The 22,757-nt window shown below is 39.5% G+C and overlaps 1 protein-coding gene across 1 annotated transcript in view; it reads left to right on the top strand.

Annotated features, from left to right (window-relative positions):
* LOC139366186 (dedicator of cytokinesis protein 2-like) overlaps positions 1-22,757 on the top strand; it is a 155,079-nt gene that overhangs the window by 117,123 nt on the left and 15,199 nt on the right. Inside the window, exons 29-37 of the mRNA XM_071103373.1 lie at positions 9,513-9,591; positions 9,878-9,978; positions 10,073-10,131; positions 10,362-10,510; positions 10,633-10,718; positions 10,862-11,018; positions 12,161-12,201; positions 21,681-21,771; positions 22,490-22,600. Of these exons, the coding sequence (XP_070959474.1) occupies positions 9,513-9,591; positions 9,878-9,978; positions 10,073-10,131; positions 10,362-10,510; positions 10,633-10,718; positions 10,862-11,018; positions 12,161-12,201; positions 21,681-21,771; positions 22,490-22,600 (874 nt within the window). The remainder of the gene's footprint in view (positions 1-9,512; positions 9,592-9,877; positions 9,979-10,072; positions 10,132-10,361; positions 10,511-10,632; positions 10,719-10,861; positions 11,019-12,160; positions 12,202-21,680; positions 21,772-22,489; positions 22,601-22,757) is intronic.

The raw sequence follows: 22,757 nt of genomic DNA on the forward strand, positions 1-22,757 counted from the left end.
AGAACATCTCATGTCGTCAATCGGAGTTTCCAAGATTCGGTATGTAAAACCTTTAGCTAAGGTCTTGTGATCGAGACGGACCCATTTAGCCAATCAGAGACCGTTACGCTAATGTTCTGTGTTCAGCCAAGCAACCAGTTAGCTAGCCAAGAAGAGAGCTACTGTAGCTAGCTATTTTGCTGCACAGTCACAAAAGTGTACCCTGTTTCTGGTGCATGTATTTCATGACAATCGTTTGCTGCAACACGTTGCTACGGGCAGTGGCAGCTTGGTTTCAAAGTTTCATCACGTCAATGTAAAGATTCCCCGTTACCGTGGAAACTGTCTCAACCGCATGCCTAGTCTCCGTGATCTAAATGCCTTGTCTTTAGTCAGTTGCTGTACAACACAACATTCTAAAAGTGGCTAGTTTCATTTTGCCTCGCCTCGTGTCGGCCGTTGTATCTGAACTGGGCTGAAGGCCGACGTTGTCTCATTAACAACAGGGGTCGTTGAACCAAAGTTTCAAACATGCAACTGATATTCCATTCTGTTACATTAGGTCCACGGTGAGCAGATGTGTTGTTGTTGTGGATTGTAGCTTCTACAGGATTTGTCATGTCCCTAGGCTGTAAGGGACTGTTTATCCTATGAGACCAGACAAGGCCTTAGATAACACACCATGATACTAGCCCTGAGATACAGATGGGGGGGGGTTGAGAGAGACAGAGAGATTTCCATAGGCCAGGGCCGATAGCACAGTGCAGAGAGAGAGAGAGAGGGTGAGAGAGATAAAGAGATAGATAGAGAGAGAGAAGATAAGGATGAGTGGACACGGGTTAATAAGGGAAGGATGAGGAGATAGTGTTTCCTAGAGAGAAACGATAGAGAGGTCAGATGGAGGGAGCAATCAGTTCTTTTACAGGATTAAAAAGATAGATTGTGCCTGGAAGAGAAAGGCAAAGGGAAGATAGTCAGCTAGTTTACTTGAACTTCACTTTTTAAACTTAGATTAAGTTAAATATGGTTAAATAGTTTAGTCCCTTTACATAACAATTTGAATTATTTTAATAATTACTCATGTATTATCAGTACCTGCTCAAGCTATATGGATATCCGTATATATGGATACTGTGTCAATATTTTATTATTGATATAATTTACATGAATATTCGTATCAGGTCCAATTGATATAGATATCAGATGGCATGTATAATGATAACATATCAATACAGTTAACATTGATACAGTATATTGGTAGAGATAGATATAGAACATTGAGATAGAACATTGATACAGTATATAGGTAGAGATAGATATAGAACATTGATACAGTATATAGGTAGAGATAGATATAGAACATTGATACAGTATATAGGTAGAGATAGATATAGAACATTGAGATAGAACATTGATACAGTATATAGGTAGAACATTGAGATAGAACATTGATACAGTATATAGGTAGAGATAGATATAGAACATTGAGATAGAACATTGATACAGTATATAGGTAGAGATAGATATAGAACATTGAGATAGAACATTCATACAGTATATAGGTAGAACATTGAGATAGAACATTGATACAGTATATAGGTAGAGATAGATATAGAACATTGAGATAGAACATTGATACAGTATATAGGTAGAGATAGATATAGAACATTGAGATAGAACATTCATACAGTATATAGGTAGAACATTGAGATAGAACATTGATACAGTATATAGGTAGAGATAGATATAGAACATTGAGATAGAACATTGATACAGTATATAGGTAGAACATTGAGATAGAACATTGATACAGTATATAGGTAGAGATAGATATAGAACATTGAGATAGAACATTGATACAGTATATAGGTAGAGATAGATATAGAACATTGAGATAGAACATTGATACAGTATATAGGTAGAACATTGAGATAGAACATTGATACAGTATATAGGTAGAGATAGATATAGAACATTGAGATAGAACATTGATACAGTATATAGGTAGAGATAGATATAGAACATTGAGATAGAACATTCATACAGTATATAGGTAGAACATTGAGATAGAACATTGATACAGTATATAGGTAGAGATAGATATAGAACATTGAGATAGAACATTGATACAGTATATAGGTAGAGATAGATATAGAACATTGAGATAGAACATTCATACAGTATATAGGTAGAACATTGAGATAGAACATTGATACAGTAAATAGGTAGAGATAGATATTGAACATTGATACAGTATATAGGTAGAGATAGATATAGAACATTGAGATAGAACATTGATACAGTATATAGGTAGAACATTGAGATAGAACATTGATACAGTTTATAGGTAGAGATAGATATAGAACATTGAGATAGAACATTGATACAGTATATAGGTAGAACATTGAGATAGAACAATGATACAGTATATAGGTAGAGATAGATATAGAACATTTAGATAAAACATTGATGAAGTATATAGGTAGAGATAGATATAGAACATTGAGATAGAACATTGATACAGTATATAGGTAGAGATAGATATAGAACATTTAGATAGAACATTGATACAGTATATAGGTAGAGATAGATATAGAACATTGAGATAGAACATTGATACAGTATATAGGTAGAACATTGAGATAGAACATTGATACAGTATATAGGTAGAGATAGATATAGAACATTGATACAGTATATAGGTAGAGATAGATATAGAACATTGATACAGTATATAGGTAGAGATAGATATAGAACATTGAGATAGAACATTGATACAGTATATAGGTAGAACATTGATACAGTATATAGGTAGAGATAGATATAGAACATTGAGATAGAACATTGATACAGTATATAGGTAGAGATAGATATAGAACATTGAGATAGAACATTCATACAGTATATAGGTAGAACATTGAGATAGAACATTGATACAGTAAATAGGTAGAGATAGATATTGAACATTGATACAGTATATAGGTAGAGATAGATATAGAACATTGAGATAGAACATTGATACAGTATATAGGTAGAACATTGAGATAGAACATTGATACAGTTTATAGGTAGAGATAGATATAGAACATTGAGATAGAACATTGATACAGTATATAGGTAGAACATTGAGATAGAACAATGATACAGTATATAGGTAGAGATAGATATAGAACATTTAGATAAAACATTGATGAAGTATATAGGTAGAGATAGATATAGAACATTGAGATAGAACATTGATACAGTATATAGGTAGAGATAGATATAGAACATTTAGATAGAACATTGATACAGTATATAGGTAGAGATAGATATAGAACATTGAGATAGAACATTGATACAGTATATAGGTAGAACATTGAGATAGAACATTGATACAGTATATAGGTAGAGATAGATATAGAACATTGATACAGTATATAGGTAGAGATAGATATAGAACATTGATACAGTATATAGGTAGAGATAGATATAGAACATTGAGATAGAACATTGATACAGTATATAGGTAGAACATTGATACAGTATATAGGTAGAGATAGATATAGAACATTGAGATAGAACATTGATACAGTATATAGGTAGAGATAGATATAGAACATTGAGATAGAACATTCATACAGTATATAGGTAGAACATTGAGATAGAACATTGATACAGTATATAGGTAGAGATAGATATAGAACATTGAGATAGAACATTGATACAGTATATAGGTAGAACATTGAGATAGAACATTGATACAGTATATAGGTAGAGATAGATATAGAACATTTAGATAAAACATTGATAAAGTATATAGGTAGAGATAGATATAGAACATTGAGATAGAACATTGATACAGTATATAGGTAGAACATTGAGATAGAACATTGATACATGATAAGTATATAGGTAGAACATTGAGATAGAACATTGATACAGTATATAGGTAGAGATAGATATAGAACATTGAGATAGAACATTGATACAGTATATAGGTAGAACATTGAGATAGAACATTGATACAGTATATAGGTAGAGATAGATATAGAACATTGAGATAGAACATTGATACAGTATATAGGTAGAGATAGATATAGAACATTGAGATAGAACATTCATACAGTATATAGGTAGAACATTGAGATAGAACATTGATACAGTATATAGGTAGAGATAGATATAGAACATTGAGATAGAACATTGACACAGTATATAGGTAGAACATTGAGATAGAACATTGATACAGTATATAGGTAGAGATAGATATAGAACATTGAGATAGAACATTGATACAGTATATAGGTAGAGATAGATATAGAACATTGAGATAGAACATTCATACAGTATATAGGTAGAACATTGAGATAGAACATTGATACAGTATATAGGTAGAGATAGATATAGAACATTGAGATAGAACATTGATACAGTATATAGGTAGAACATTGAGATAGAACATTGATACAGTATATAGGTAGAGATAGATATAGAACATTTAGATAAAACATTGATAAAGTATATAGGTAGAGATAGATATAGAACATTGAGATAGAACATTGATACAGTATATAGGTAGAACATTGAGATAGAACATTGATACAGTATATAGGTAGAGATAGATATAGAACATTGAGATAGAACATTGATACAGTATATAGGTAGAGATAGATATAGAACATTTAGATAGAACATTGATACAGTATATAGGTAGAGATAGATATATAACATTGATATAGAACATTGATACAGTATATAGGTAGAGATAGATATAGAACATTGAGATAGAACATTGATACAGTATATAGGTAGAGATAGATATAGAACATTGAGATAGAACATTGATACAGTATATAGGTAGAACATTGAGATAGAACATTGATACAGTATATAGGTAGAGATAGATATAGAACATTGAGATAGAACATTGATACAGTATATAGGTAGAGATAGATATAGAACATTGAGATAGAACATTCATACAGTATATAGGTAGAACATTGAGATAGAACATTGATACAGTATATAGGTAGAGATAGATATAGAACATTGAGATAGAACATTGATACAGTATATAGGTAGAACATTGAGATAGAACATTGATACAGTATATAGGTAGAGATAGATATAGAACATTGACATAGAACATTGATACAGTATATAGGTAGAGATAGATATAGAACATTGAGATAGAACATTGATACAGTATATAGGTAGAACATTGAGATAGAACATTGATACAGTATATAGGTAGAGATAGATATAGAACATTGAGATAGAACATTCATACAGTATATAGGTAGAACATTGAGATAGAACATTGATACAGTATATAGGTAGAGATAGATATAGAACATTGAGATAGAACATTGACACAGTATATAGGTAGAACATTGAGATAGAACATTGATACAGTATATAGGTAGAGATAGATATAGAACATTGAGATAGAACATTCATACAGTATATAGGTAGAACATTGAGATAGAACATTGATACAGTAAATAGGTAGAGATAGATATTGAACATTGATACAGTATATAGGTAGAGATAGATATAGAACATTGAGATAGAACATTGATACAGTATATAGGTAGAACATTGAGATAGAACATTGATACAGTTTATAGGTAGAGATAGATATAGAACATTGAGATAGAACATTGATACAGTATATAGGTAGAACATTGAGATAGAACATTGATACAGTATATAGGTAGAGATAGATATAGAACATTTAGATAAAACATTGATAAAGTATATAGGTAGAGATAGATATATAACATTGAGATAGAACATTGATACAGTATATAGGTAGAGATAGATATAGAACATTGAGATAGAACATTGATACAGTATATAGGTAGAGATAGATATAGAACATTTAGATAGAACATTGATACAGTATATAGGTAGAGATAGATATAGAACATTGAGATAGAACATTGATACAGTATATAGGTAGAGATAGATATAGAACATTGATACAGTATATAGGTAGAGATAGATATAGAACATTGAGATATAACATTGATACAGTATATAGGTAGAGATAGATATAGAACATTGAGATAGAACATTGATACAGTATATAGGTAGAACATTGAGATAGAACATTGATACAGTATATAGGTAGAGATAGATATAGAACATTGATACAGTATATAGGTAGAGATAGATATAGAACATTGATACAGTATATAGGTAGAGATAGATATAGAACATTGAGATAGAACATTGACACAGTATATAGGTAGAACATTGAGATAGAACATTGATACAGTATATAGGTAGAGATAGATATAGAACATTGAGATAGAACATTCATACAGTATATAGGTAGAACATTGAGATAGAACATTGATACAGTAAATAGGTAGAGATAGATATTGAACATTGATACAGTATATAGGTAGAGATAGATATAGAACATTGAGATAGAACATTGATACAGTATATAGGTAGAACATTGAGATAGAACATTGATACAGTTTATAGGTAGAGATAGATATAGAACATTGAGATAGAACATTGATACAGTATATAGGTAGAACATTGAGATAGAACATTGATACAGTATATAGGTAGAGATAGATATAGAACATTTAGATAAAACATTGATAAAGTATATAGGTAGAGATAGATATATAACATTGAGATAGAACATTGATACAGTATATAGGTAGAGATAGATATAGAACATTGAGATAGAACATTGATACAGTATATAGGTAGAGATAGATATAGAACATTTAGATAGAACATTGATACAGTATATAGGTAGAGATAGATATAGAACATTGAGATAGAACATTGATACAGTATATAGGTAGAGATAGATATAGAACATTGATACAGTATATAGGTAGAGATAGATATAGAACATTGAGATAGAACATTGATACAGTATATAGGTAGAGATAGATATAGAACATTGAGATAGAACATTGATACAGTATATAGGTAGAACATTGAGATAGAACATTGATACAGTATATAGGTAGAGATAGATATAGAACATTGATACAGTATATAGGTAGAGATAGATATAGAACATTGATACAGTATATAGGTAGAGATAGATATAGAACATTGAGATAGAACATTGATACAGTATATAGGTAGAACATTGATACAGTATATAGGTAGAGATAGATATAGAACATTGAGATAGAACATTGATACAGTATATAGGTAGAGATAGATATAGAACATTGAGATAGAACATTCATACAGTATATAGGTAGAACATTGAGATAGAACATTGATACAGTATATAGGTAGAGATAGATATAGAACATTGAGATAGAACATTGATACAGTATATAGGTAGAACATTGAGATAGAACATTGATACAGTATATAGGTAGAGATAGATATAGAACATTTAGATAAAACATTGATAAAGTATATAGGTAGAGATAGATATAGAACATTGAGATAGAACATTGATACAGTATATAGGTAGAACATTGAGATAGAACATTGATACAGTATATAGGTAGAACATTGAGATAGAACATTGATACAGTATATAGGTAGAGATAGATATAGAACATTGAGATAGAACATTGATACAGTATATAGGTAGAACATTGAGATAGAACATTGATACAGTATATAGGTAGAGATAGATATAGAACATTGAGATAGAACATTGATACAGTATATAGGTAGAGATAGATATAGAACATTGAGATAGAACATTCATACAGTATATAGGTAGAACATTGAGATAGAACATTGATACAGTATATAGGTAGAGATAGATATAGAACATTGATATAGAACATTGATACAGTATATAGGTAGAGATAGATATATAACATTGAGATAGAACATTGATACAGTATATAGGTAGAGATAGATATAGAACATTGAGATAGAACATTGATACAGTATATAGGTAGAGATAGATATAGAACATTTAGATAGAACATTGATACAGTATATAGGTAGAGATAGATATTGAACATTGATATAGAACATTGATACAGTATATAGGTAGAGATAGATATAGAACATTGATATAGAACATTGATACAGTATATAGGTAGAGATAGATATATAACATTGAGATAGAACATTGATACAGTATATAGGTAGAACATTGAGATAGAACATTGATATAGAACATTGATACAGTATATAGGTATAGATAGATATAGAACATTGAGATAGAACATTGACACAGTATATAGGTAGAACATTGAGAGAGAACATTGATACAGTATATGGGTAGAGATAGATATAGAACATTGAGATAGAACATTGATACAGTATATAGGTAGAGATAGATATAGAACATTGAGATAGAACATTGATACAGTATGTAGTTAGAGATAGATATAGAACATTGATACAGTATATAGGTAGAGATAGATATAGAACATTGATACAGTATATAGGTAGAGATAGATATAGAACATTGATATAGAACATTGATACAGTATATAGGTAGAGATAGATATATAACATTGAGATAGAACATTGATACAGTATATAGGTAGAGATAGATATAGAACATTGAGATAGAACATTGATACAGTATATAGGTAGAGATAGATATAGAACATTTAGATAGAACATTGATACAGTATATAGGTAGAGATAGATATTGAACATTGATATAGAACATTGATACAGTATATAGGTAGAGATAGATATAGAACATTGATATAGAACATTGATACAGTATATAGGTAGAGATAGATATATAACATTGAGATAGAACATTGATACAGTATATAGGTAGAGATAGAGATAGAACATTTAGATAGAACATTGATACAGTATATAGGTAGAGATAGATATAGAACATTGAGATAGAACAATGATACAGTATATAGGTAGAGATAGATATAGAACATTTAGATAGAACATTGATACAGTATATAGGTAGAGATAGATATATAACATTGAGATAGAACATTGATACAGTATATAGGTAGAGATAGATATTGAACATTGATATAGAACATTGATACAGTATATAGGTAGAGATAGATATATAACATTGAGATAGAACATTGATACAGTGTATAGGTAGAGATAGATATAGAACATTGATACAGTATATAGGTAGAGATAGATATATAACATTGAGATAGAACATTGATACAGTATATAGGTAGAGATAGATATAGAACATTTAGATAGAACATTGATACAGTATATAGGTAGAGATAGATATAGAACATTGAGATAGAACATTGATACAGTATATAGGTAGAGATAGATATAGAACATTTAGATAGAACATTGATACAGTATATAGGTAGAGATAGATATTGAACATTGATATAGAACATTGATACAGTATATAGGTAGAGATAGATATATAACATTGAGATAGAACATTGATACAGTATATAGGTAGAGATAGATATAGAACATTGATACAGTATATAGGGAGAGATAGATATAGAACATTGAGATAGAACATTGATACAGTATATAGGTAGAGATAGATATAGAACATTGATACAGTATATAGGTAGAGATAGATATCACGCTGTCATCTCATAAACTGTACACTGTGTCTCTGTCAGGGTGTTCCTCAGAGCCATCAACACCTACGCTGACACCATGAACCTCAAATTCCTCAACAACAATGACTTTGAAGTGCAGGTCAGTGTGTGTATGTGTGAGTTTTTGTGTTTGTATGTGTGAAAATGATGAAAGTGAACACTCCACACTCATTTTCTCTCTCTCTCTCTCTCTCTCTCTCTCTCTCTCTCTCTCTCTCTCTCTCTCTCTCTCTCTCTCTCTCTCTCTCTCTCTCTCTCTCTCTCTCTCTCTCTCTCTCTCTCTCTCTCTCTCTCTCTCTCTCTCTCTCTCTCTCTCTCTCTCTCTCTCTCTCTCTCTCTCTCTCACACACATTCTCATTATTTTGATCCCTCTCTTCTCTCTGTAGTTGTGGAATAATTACTTCCATTTGGCTGTGGCATTCATTACCCAAGAGTCATTGCAACTGCAGCACTTCTCTCCAACCAAGAGGAACAAGATCCTGGCAAAGTGAATTCAATTTAAACAATTTCTCTTTTTTTTCTCCTCTGGCAATATTAACGAGTAATGTACTAAAACGAAGCTGATTTATTTATATCTTCAGGTATGGAGACATGAGGAGACTCATCGGTTTTGCCATACGGGACATGTGGTACAAACTGGGTAAGTGTGTGTGTGTGTGTGTGTGTGTGTGTGTGTGTGTGTGTGTGTGTGTGTGTGTGTGTGTGTGTGTGTGTGTGTGTGTGTGTGTGTGTGTGTGTGTGTGTGTGTGTGTGTGTGTGTGTGTGCGTGTGTGTACGTGTTTGCGTGTGAATGTATGCATGTGGGTGTTACAGACTCTGAGACTGTGTGTGTGTGTGTGTGTGTGTGTGTGTGTGTGCGTGCGTGTGTAGGTGGGAATAAGATCTGTTTTATCCCTGGGATGGTGGGTCCTATCCTGGAGATGACTCTGATTCCTGAGGAAGAGCTGAGACGAGCCACCATCCCCATCTTCTTCGATATGATGCAGTGTGAACACAAACTCTCCGCGCACTTCCAAAAGGTGTGACAGTGGCACACACACACAACCACACGCGCATGCGTGCGCACACACACCCAGACTTTTACAGCTTCCCGAGAGGCTTACCCATTCTCTATCGCTTCTCTCCCTCTGTCTGTCTGTAGTTTGAGAATGAGATCATTCTGAAGCTGGATCATGAGGTGGAGGGAGGAGGAGGAGATGAGAGATACATGGAGCTACTGGAAACCATGTGGGTGTCTTTCATCAATACCAATATCCACATCACAGGCAATATCTGTAACCTTAAACTGTAACCTTATACGTACTGGCTTACGTGTGTGTGTGTTTGTGTGTGTGTGCGTGTGTGTGTCCGTGTGTGTGTGTGTTTGTCAGACTGTTGGAGTGTGCTGTGGAGCATCCCTTGTTAAGGCCAGAGGTCGAGCACTTCGTTGACTTGGTGAAGGGACTCCTGGTGCGTCTCCTTGACTACCGCACGGTGATGAGCGACGACAGCCGCAACAACCGCATGAGCTGCACCGTCAATCTGCTGGTACGCTCCGCCCACGACAGGAAGATCCACATTGGGCAGACTGCTGCATCTTTCATCAGCGTATCTGGTGTCGCGGCGATTAGCACGTTGTTGCGTCAACTGCTGTACAAACACCTTCGTGTTTCATGTGTCATCAGCCGCCTCGAGCAAATCACTTTCAGCACAAAACTACACCCTTCTCCCCAACAATAAACCAATCTGTTGCTCTGTATATCATCTGACAATCAATTCCATGCCAATCAACAGTGCCCGCCGTGTAGCCAATACCATGGCATCACCAGCCACTAAGTAACATCCAACTAATTATGACCACGTTCTAATACATTCTAAAAATAGTAATACACTGGAACCTTCGTCTTCTACAACATCCAGTAACAGCATCTGTTAGACTAAATATAAAATCCCAGATCAGTAAAATATAAGATGGGTCTCAGAAGCATTGCTAGCCTGTCGTTGTTGTGTTACTGTATTATACTGTGACACTATAGCAGTCACACGGGGCGGTCTGTCTGTCAGTAACACAGCTGTAAAGCACAGTTAGGCCTATTCAGCCCCCCTATGGCTATGCATTAGCCATTCCTTTTCATGGCGCGCTGTTTTGAGAGCTAGATATCCTTACCTCCGGCTAGCTAACGTTAGCATGCTATGCTACACGCAAGCTAATCATCCTTACCTCATGCTAACTGACATTAGCATGCTGTGCAATATGCAAGCCAATCTTCACTAGCTCAGGCTAACTGACATTAGCATGCTTTAGCTAACACACAGATCCTCGGGCTGCATCTGGATCACTCAGACATGCATGCTAGCTGCACACATCATTAGCTTATGCTACTGACTCTAAATGATGAATGATCTTTCTGTGGAGTTTGATACTTTATATAGCCCTTCAGACATCAGTGGGATGCAGAGATTATCGGAGTGTTTTAGATGGGGACGTACGCTGGAGATGTGTGTGTTCTGCCTTGAGTGTTATTCTCAGTAAGTGAGCACAAGAGAAGAAACGTGGTGTGTGTGTGCGTCGTGTGTGTGTGTGTGTGTGTGTGCTGGTGATGAGACACACACACACACACACACTCTCTCCCCACACACATGTCCACGCTAACAAGCAAAGTCTCACACTCCTCTCTGTTGTTTTGCAGAATTTCTACAAGGACATCAACCGTGAAGGGATGTACATCAGGTGACACTTTATGCAACAATAACACGTTGTCATTTCAATTGTAGATAGGTTTCATAACTCTAGTTACACAACCACTCTACTTTCATATATATTTAAAACGTTAGAGAGTTTCTGTGTATGTATGACTACCCGTGGTGTTGGACTGGGCAGGCTACATGAGCTGGTTAGACCGTGTATAACAGTGGATTACTCACTGGGTGAGGGCGAAAATGTGACCTTGTGTGTGTGTCTGTGCCTGTGTGTGTGTGTGTGTGTGTGTGTGTGTGTGTGTGTGTGTGTGTGTGTGTGTGTGTGTGTGTGTGTGTGTGTGTGTGTGTGTGTGTGTGTGTGTGTGTGTGTGTGTGTGTGCGTGTGCGTGTGCGTCTGTGTCTGTGTCTGTCCGTGTGTGTGTGTGTGTGTGTGTGTATATGTGTGTGTATAATCTGACAAGGGATTATCTCAATCCTGCTGAATTAATGTCAAAAATCCAGAGGATCAGGCCCTCCACTCACAGCAACATGTGCACTCATTTTAGGAGAGAGAGAGAGAGAGGGATGGAGAGAGAGGGAGGGATGGAGAGAGGGAGAGAGAGAGAGACTGAGTGGGAGAGAGAAAGAGGGGAGGAGAGAGGGGGGGGATTGAGTGAGAGAGAAAGAGAGGGAGAGAGCGAGAGAGAGGGAGCGAGAGAGAGAGAGGGAGAGAGAGATGGAGAAAGAGAAAGATGTAAATAGGGAGTGTGAGGTGTATTGAACTGAAAGAGGGATGGAGGGAGAGTGGGGGGAGATGGGAGATATTGTGAGAAAGTGAAGGACAGAGAGAGACAGAAAGTGAGAGGAGAGAAGTTAATCAAACAACTCAAAGAGGAGATGATAAAGAGGAAGGCATATTCCAAAAGGAGGAATGTACTGTGCATTCGGAAAATATTCAGACTGATCCCTTTTAAACATTTTCTTTACATTACAGCCTTGAATGCATTTTTCCCTCATCAATCTACACACAATACCCCATAATGACAAAGTCATTAGTCATGCAAATGTATAAAAAAAAACAGAAATACCTTATTTACATAAGTATTCAGACCCTTTGCTATGAGACTTGACGTTGAGGTGAGGTGCATCCTGTTTCCATTGATCATCCTTGAGATGTATCCACAGCTTGATTGGAGTCCACCTGTGGTAAATTCAGTTGATTGGACATGATTTGGAAAGGCACACACCTGTCAGTAAAAGGTACATGACAGCCCGCTTTGAGTTTGCCAAAAGGCACCTAAAGAATCCCAGACCATGAGAAACAAGATTCTCTGATCTGATAAAACCAAGATTTAAAGGCCAAAGAGGATGAAATCTGTCACCATCCCTATCGTGAAACAAATTGGTGGTAGAATCATGCTGTGGGGATGTTTTTCAGTGGCAGGGACTTGGAGACTAGTCAGGATCGAGAGAAAGATGAACAGAGCAAAGTACAGAGAGATCCTTGATGAAAACCTGCTCCAGAGCACTCAATACCTCAGACTGGGGTGAAGGTTCACCTTCCAACAGGACAACGAACCTAAGCACACAGCCAAAACAACGCAGGAGTGGCTTCGGGACAAGTCTCTGAATGTCCTTGAGTGGCCCATCCAGAGCACGGATTTGAACCCGATCAAACATCTCTGGAGAGACTGGATAATAGCTGTGCAGCGACGCTCCCCATCCAACCTGACAGAGCTTGAGAGGATCTGCAGAGAAGAATGGGAGAAACTTCCTAAATACAGGTGTGCCAAGCTTGTAGCGTCATACCCAAGAAGACTCTAGGCTGTTAACACTGCCAAAGGTGCTTAAACAAAGTACTGAGTAAAGTGTCTGAATACTTATGTAAATGTAAGGGGGAGATGTGTGTATAAATTTGCAAAAATCTCTAAAAACCTGCTTTTGCTTTGTCATTATGGGGTATTGTGTGTAGACGGGTGAGGGAAGAAACCATTTATTCCATATTTGAATAAGGCTGTAATGTAACAAAATGTGGGAAAATTCAAGGGGTCTGAATTCTTCATGAATGTATTAAACAGATGTAGGAGGAAGATGTCTGTTGGAAACCTAGAATGTTAAAAACCCTTAAAAATGTCACATTTTACAGAATCTGAAAAAGGTACCAATGTATCTGCTGAGAATGGGTGACAGGAGGGTTAGAAATAACAGAGACAGAGAGAGAGACACACACAGAGAGACACACACAGAGAGACACAGAGAGAGAGACACACACACACACACACACAGAGACACGGAGAGAGAGACACTTAGAGAGACACATAGGGAGACACAGAGTGAGAGACATAGAGAGACGCAGAGAGAGACACAGAGAGAGACAAAGAGAGAGACACAGAGATACATAGAGACACAGAGAGAGACACATAGAGAGACACAGAGAGAGACACACACACACACAGAGAGAGACACAGAGAGAGATAAATAGGGAGACAGAGCGAGAGACATAGAGAGACACAGAGAGAGACAGAGAGAGACACAGAGAGAGACACAGAGAGACACATAGAGAGACACAGAGAGAGAGACACAGAGAGACAGATAGAAATAAGAGGAAAAGAGAGGGCAGAGAGACAGAGAGAGACACAGAGAGCAACACAGAGAGAGAGAGACACAGAGAGCAACACAGAGAGAGAGACACAGAGAGACAGAGAGAGACAGATAGAAATAAGAGGAAAAGAGAGGGCAGAGAGACAGAGAGAGACACAGAGAGCAACACAGAGGGAGAGACACAGAGAGACAGAGAGAGACAGATAGAAATAAGAGGAAAAGAGAGGGCAGAGAGAGACACAGAGAGACAGAGAGAGACACAGAGAGACAGAGAGACAGAGAGAAATAAGAGGAAAAGAGAGGGCAGAGAGACAGAGAGAGACACAGAGAGCAACACACAGAGAGAGACACAGAGAGACAGAGAGAGACAGATAGAAATAAGAGGAAAAGAGAGGGCAGAGAGAGACACAGAGAGACAGAGAGAGACACAGAGAGACAGAGAGAGACAGAGAGAAATAAGAGGAAAAGAGAGGGCAGAGAGAGAAAAAGAGAGACAGAGAGAGACAGAGAGAAATAAGAGGAAAAGAGAGGGCAGAGAGAGACACAGAGAGACAGAGAGAGACAGAGAAATAAGAGGAAAAGAGAGGGCAGAGAGAGACACAGAGAGACAGAGAGAGACACAGAGAGACAGAGAGACAGAGAGAAATAAGAGGAAAAGAGAGGGCAGAGAGAGACACAGAGAGACAGAGAGAGACACAGAGAGACAGAGAGAGACAGAGAGAAATAAGAGGAAAAGAGAGGGCAGAGAGACAGAGAGAGACACAGAGAGACAGAGAGACAGAGAGAAATAAGAGGAAAAGAGAGGGCAGAGAGAGACACAGAGAGACAGAGAGAGACACAGAGAGACAGAGAGAGACAGATAGAAATAAGAGGAAAAGAGAGGGCAGAGAGAGACACAGAGAGACAGAGAGAGACACAGAGAGACAGAGAGAGACAGAGAGAAATAAGAGGAAAAGAGAGGGCAGAGAGAGACACAGAGAGACAGAGAGAGACACAGAGAGACAGAGAGAGACAGAGAGAAATAAGAGGAAAAGAGAGGGCAGAGAGAGACACAGAGAGACAGAGAGAGACACAGAGAGACAGATAGAGACACAGAGAGACAGAGAGAGACAGATAGAAATAAGAGGAAAAGAGAGGGCAGAGAGAGAAACAGAGAGACAGAGAGAGACACAGAGAGACAGAGAGAGACACAGAGAGAGAGACACAGAGAGACAGAGAGAGACAGATAGAAATAAGAGGAAAAGAGAGGGCAGAGAGAGAAACAGAGAGACAGAGAGAGAAACAGAGAGACAGAGAGAGACACAGAGAGACAGAGAGAGACAGAGAGAAATAAGAGGAAAAGAGAGGGCAGAGAGAGACACAGAGAGACAGAGAGAGACACAGAGAGACAGAGAGAGACAGAGAGAAATAAGAGGAAAAGAGAGGGCAGAGAGAGACACAGAGAGAGACACAGAGAGACAGAGAGAGACAGAGAGAAATAAGAGGAAAAGAGAGGGCAGAGAGAGACACAGAGAGACAGAGAGAGACACAGAGAGACAGAGAGACAGAGAGAAATAAGAGGAAAAGAGAGGGCAGAGAGAGACACAGAGAGACAGAGAGAGACACAGAGAGACAGAGAGAGACAGAGAGAAATAAGAGGAAAAGAGAGGGCAGAGAGAGACACAGAGAGACAGAGAGAGACACAGAGAGACAGAGAGAGACAGAGAGAAATAAGAGGAAAAGAGAGGGCAGAGAGAGACACAGAGAGACACAAAGAGACAGAGAGACAGAGAGAGACAGAGAGAGACAGAGAGAAATAAGAGGAAAAGAGAGGGCAGAGAGAGACACAGAGAGACAGAGAGAGACACAGAGAGACAGAGAGACAGAGAGAAATAAGAGGAAAAGAGAGGGCAGAGAGAGACACAGAGAGACAGAGAGAGACACAGAGAGACAGAGAGAGACAGAGAGAAATAAGAGGAAAACAGAGGGCAGAGAGAGACACAGAGAGACAGAGAGAGACACAGAGAGACAGAGAGAGACAGAGAGAAATAAGAGGAAAAGAGAGGGCAGAGAGAGACACAGAGAGACAGAGAGAGACAGAGAGAAATAAGAGGAAAAGAGAGGGCAGAGAGAGACACAGAGAGACAGAGACACAGAGAGAAATAAGAGGAAAAGAGAGAGCAGAGAGAGACACAGAGAGACAGAGAGAGACACAGAGAGACAGAGAGAGACAGAGAGAAATAAGAGGAAAAGAGAGGGCAGAGAGAGACACAGAGAGACAGAGAGAGACAGAGAGAAATAAGAGGAAAAGAGAGGGCAGAGAGAGACACAGAGAGACAGAGAGAGAAACAGAGAGACAGAGAGACAGAGAGAAATAAGAGGAAAAGAGAGGGCAGAGAGAGACACAGAGAGACAGAGAGAGACAGAGAGAAATAAGAGGAAAAGAGAGGGCAGAGAGAGACACAGAGAGACAGAGAGAGACACAGAGAGACAGAGAGAGACAGAGAGAAATAAGAGGAAAAAAGAGGGCAGAGAGAGACACAGAGAGACAGAGAGAGACAGAGAGAAATAAGAGGAAAAGAGAGGGCAGAGAGAGACACAGAGAGACAGAGAGAGACACAGAGAGACAGAGAGACAGAGAGAAATAAGAGGAAAAGAGAGGGCAGAGAGAGACACAGAGAGACAGAGAGAGACACAGAGAGACAGAGAGAGACAGAGAGAAATAAGAGGAAAAGAGAGGGCAGAGAGAGACACAGAGAGACAGAGAGAGACACAGAGAGACAGAGAGAGACAGAGAGAAATAAGAGGAAAAGAGAGGGCAGAGAGAGACACAGAGAGACAGAGAGAGACAGAGAGAAATAAGAGGAAAAGAGAGGGCAGAGAGAGACACAGAGAGACAGAGAGAGACACAGAGAGACAGAGAGAGACAGAGAGAAATAAGAGGAAAAGAGAGGGCAGAGAGAGACACAGAGAGACAGAGAGAGACACATAGAGACAGAGAGACAGAGAGAAATAAGAGGAAAAGAGAGGGCAGAGAGAGACACAGAGAGACAGAGAGAGACACAGAGAGACAGAGAGAGACAGAGAGAAATAAGAGGAAAAGAGAGGGCAGAGAGAGACACAGAGAGACAGAGAGAGACACAGAGAGACAGAGAGAGACAGATAGAAATAAGAGGAAAAGAGAGGGCAGAGAGAGACACAGAGAGACAGAGAGAGACAGAGAGAGACAGAGAGAAATAAGAGGAAAAGAGAGGGCAGAGAGAGACACAGAGAGACAGAGAGAGACACAGAGAGACAGAGAGACAGAGAGAAATAAGAGGAAAAGAGAGGGCAGAGAGAGACACAGAGAGACAGAGAGAAATAAGAGGAAAAGAGAGGGCAGAGAGAGACACAGAGAGACAGAGAGAGACAGAGAGAGACAGAGAGAAATAAGAGGAAAAGAGAGGGCAGAGAGAGACACAGAGAGACAGAGAGAGACACAGAGAGACAGAGAGAAATAAGAGGAAAAGAGAGGGCAGAGAGAGACACAGAGAGACAGAGAGAGACACAGAGAGACAGAGAGAGACAGAGAGAAATAAGAGGAAAAGAGAGGGCAGAGAGAGACACAGAGAGACAGAGAGAGACACAGAGAGACAGAGAGAGACAGAGAGAAATAAGAGGAAAAGAGAGGGCAGAGAGAGACACAGAGAGACAGAGAGAGACAGAGAGAAATAAGAGGAAAAGAGAGGGCAGAGAGAGACACAGAGAGACAGAGAGAGACACAGAGAGACAGAGAGACAGAGAGAAATAAGAGGAAAAGAGAGGGCAGAGAGAGACACAGAGAGACAGAGAGAGACACAGAGAGACAGAGAGAGACAGAGAGAAATAAGAGGAAAAGAGAGGGCAGAGAGAGACACAGAGAGACAGAGAGAGACACAGAGAGACAGAGAGAGACAGAGAGAAATAAGAGGAAAAGAGAGGGCAGAGAGAGACACAGAGAGACAAAGAGAGACACAGAGAGACAGAGAGACAGAGAGAAATAAGAGGAAAAGAGAGGGCAGAGAGAGACACAGAGAGACAGAGAGAGACACAGAGAGACAGAGAGAGACAGAGAGAAATAAGAGGAAAATAGAGGGCAGAGAGAGACACAGAGAGACAGAGAGAGACACAGAGAGACAGAGAGACAGAGAGAAATAAGAGGAAAAGAGAGGGCAGAGAGAGACACAGAGAGACAGAGAGAAATAAGAGGAAAAGAGAGGGCAGAGAGAGACACAGAGAGACAGAGAGAGACAGAGAGAGACAGAGAGAAATAAGAGGAAAAGAGAGGGCAGAGAGAGACACAGAGAGACAGAGAGAGACACAGAGAGACAGAGAGAAATAAGAGGAAAAGAGAGGGCAGAGAGAGACACAGAGAGACAGAGAGAGACACAGAGAGACAGAGAGAGACAGAGAGAAATAAGAGGAAAAGAGAGGGCAGAGAGAGACACAGAGAGACAGAGAGAGACACAGAGAGACAGAGAGAGACAGAGAGAAATAAGAGGAAAAGAGAGGGCAGAGAGAGACACAGAGAGACAGAGAGAGACAGAGAGAAATAAGAGGAAAAGAGAGGGCAGAGAGAGACACAGAGAGACAGAGAGAGACACAGAGAGACAGAGAGACAGAGAGAAATAAGAGGAAAAGAGAGGGCAGAGAGAGACACAGAGAGACAGAGAGAGACACAGAGAGACAGAGAGAGACAGAGAGAAATAAGAGGAAAAGAGAGGGCAGAGAGAGACACAGAGAGACAGAGAGAGACACAGAGAGACAGAGAGAAATAAGAGGAAAAGAGAGGGCAGAGAGAGACACAGAGAGACAAAGAGAGACACAGAGAGACAGAGAGACAGAGAGAAATAAGAGGAAAAGAGAGGGCAGAGAGAGACACAGAGAGACAGAGAGAGACACAGAGAGACAGAGAGAGACAGAGAGAAATAAGAGGAAAATAGAGGGCAGAGAGAGACACAGAGAGACAGAGAGAGACACAGAGAGACAGAGAGACAGAGAGAAATAAGAGGAAAAGAGAGGGCAGAGAGAGACACAGAGAGACAGAGAGAGACACAGAGAGACAGAGAGAGACAGAGAGAAATAAGAGGAAAAGAGAGGGCAGAGAGAGACACAGAGAGACAGAGAGAGACACAGAGAGACAGAGAGAGACAGATAGAAATAAGAGGAAAAGAGAGGGCAGAGAGAGACACAGAGAGACAGAGAGAGACACAGAGAGACAGAGACACAGAGAGAAATAAGAGGAAAAGAGAGGGCAGAGAGAGACAGAGAGAGACACAGAGAGAGAGACACAGAGAGACAGAGAGAGACAGATAGAAATAAGAGGAAAAGAGAGGGCAGAGAGAGACACAGAGAGACAGAGAGAGACACAGAGAGACAGAGAGAGACAGAGAGAAATAAGAGGAAAAGAGAGGGCAGAGAGAGACACAGAGAGACAGAGAGAGACACAGAGAGACAGAGAGAGACAGAGAGAAATAAGAGGAAAAGAGAGGGCAGAGAGAGACACAGAGAGACAGAGAGAGACACAGAGAGACAGAGAGAGACAGAGAGAAATAAGAGGAAAAGAGAGGGCAGAGAGAGACACAGAGAGACAGAGAGAGACACAGAGAGACAGAGAGAGACAGATAGAAATAAGAGGAAAAGAGAGGGCAGAGAGAGACACAGAGAGACAGAGGGAGACACAGAGAGACAGAGACACAGAGAGAGACACAGAGAGACAGAGAGAGACACAGAGAGACAGAGAGACAGAGAGAAATAAGAGGAAAAGAGAGGGCAGAGAGAGACACAGAGAGACAGAGAGAGACACAGAGAGACAGAGACACAGAGAGAGACACAGAGAGACAGAGAGAGACACAGAGAGACAGAGAGACAGAGAGAAATAAGAGGAAAAGAGAGGGCAGAGAGAGACACAGAGAGACAGAGAGAGACACAGAGAGACAGAGAGAGACACAGAGAGACAGAGAGACAGAGAGAAATAAGAGGAAAAGAGAGGGCAGAGAGAGACACAGAGAGACAGAGAGAGACACAGAGAGACAGAGAGAGACAGAGAGAAATAAGAGGAAAAGAGAGTGCAGAGAGAGACACAGAGAGACAGAGAGAGACACAGAGAGACAGAGAGAGACAGATAGAAATAAGAGGAAAAGAGAGGGCAGAGAGAGACACAGAGAGACAGAGAGAGACACAGAGAGACAGAGACACAGAGAGAGACACAGAGAGACAGAGAGAGACAGAGAGACAGAGAGAAATAAGAGGAAAAGAGAGGGCAGAGAGAGACACAGAGAGACAGAGAGAGACACAGAGAGACAGAGACACAGAGAGAGACACAGAGAGACAGAGAGAGACACAGAGAGACAGAGAGACAGAGAGAAATAAGAGGAAAAGAGAGGGCAGAGAGAGACACAGAGAGACAGAGAGAGACACAGAGAGACAGAGAGAGACACAGAGAGACAGAGAGACAGAGAGAAATAAGAGGAAAAGAGAGGGCAGAGAGAGACACAGAGAGACAGAGAGAGACAGAGAGAGACAGAGAGACAGAGAGAAATAAGAGGAAAAGAGAGGGCAGAGAGAACAGAAAAAAGGAAGATAAATAGAAAGAGAGAGAGAGGTGAAAGGGAGATCTAGGGTTAAGGCAAGTGAGGGCAGACTTGTGTTTTTTGTCCCCGAGGACACAATAAAGTTCTGCCCACTAAGTTCCACAGTGTTCACGTCAGACTGTGATGTGTACAGGTCAAGCCATCACAATCACATAACAGATTGGCTCCGTGTATCACAGAATGTTGGTCAAGTCACTGAGTTGTCTAGGCAACCCTGACATCTAGTGGACAATGGTAGAGAGATCCTTGATGAAAACCTGTTCGATGTGTGTTAACCCGATGTGTATTAACCCGTGTGTGTGTGTGTGTGTGTGTGTGTGTGTGTGTGTGTGTGTTACAGATACCTCTACAAGCTGAGAGACCTTCACATGGCTGTGGAAAACTACACAGAGGCTGCATACACCCTGTTGCTTCACTCTCGCCTGCTCAAGGTACACATAAACAGACACGCGCGTGCACACACCCACCCACGAACACACACACCCACCCACCCACGAACACACACGCACACACACGCACTGACATTCACTTGTAATTTTAATTGGTCCTCTGAGCACAAAAAAAAGTCTGTAAAGGACATGAAGGACTGTAAAATCACCAGGAACTTAAAGTGATTTTAATGTAGGAAACCAATTCCCAAGTATCCCCACACATTAATATAGAGGCATATGTTAATGTTTCTCAGTGTAGTCAAGGTTTAAATGATTCGGTGTTTGTCAAATGCTACAGTGGTTCTTCCTTTAAAAGTTTCGAGCTTTATGCCGCGACCTTCTGTGGTAGACGGTGGCAGATTCTGATACATTCTGGCAACAATGGCTGACACTTAAGTAACGTGCCATAGAATTCAGCGGCACCCTGCAAGCTGTGCTGCAGTTCGCCACAACTTTTGAAGGGAGAACCACTGTATATATCTGTTTGAGCTTCTTGCGGTCAATTTGCGGTCTACAAAATATTTATAGAACTATGCTCCTGACCATCCACTCAAGAAAAAAATGATTGTAATTGGGGACCCTTGTCCTGTAGCCTTCACAGTCCTGTTTATAGCATGTCCTTCCGCTCTGATTGTTTCATGTCTGCCCCCTCTATTTCTTTATCTCTCCACCCCTCCACCCCTCCTTAAATCCCTACACCACCGTCTTCCCCTCGCAGTGGTCAGAGGACCAGTGCAGTCCCCAGTTTGAGGTGCGTAGCTGTCAGACCCAGCGCCAGCAGAAGGAGAGTCTCTACGAAACCATCATCGGGTACTTCGACAAGGGCAAGGTCAGGAGCAGGAGTCGGCTATCTCGATTCTGTATAGTGTCTTGGCTGGATGGATAGATGCATTGAAGTTGAACACAGTCTCTGTGCTCTCTGTTGCGGAGTCGCTGATCTTGCTATGTTACGTACGTCTCTGCTCTCTGTAGAAGTGTGGGAGTTG

Source organism: Oncorhynchus clarkii, chromosome 14 (assembly GCF_045791955.1).
Source record: "Oncorhynchus clarkii lewisi isolate Uvic-CL-2024 chromosome 14, UVic_Ocla_1.0, whole genome shotgun sequence".
NCBI classification, from domain to species: domain Eukaryota; kingdom Metazoa; phylum Chordata; class Actinopteri; order Salmoniformes; family Salmonidae; genus Oncorhynchus; species Oncorhynchus clarkii.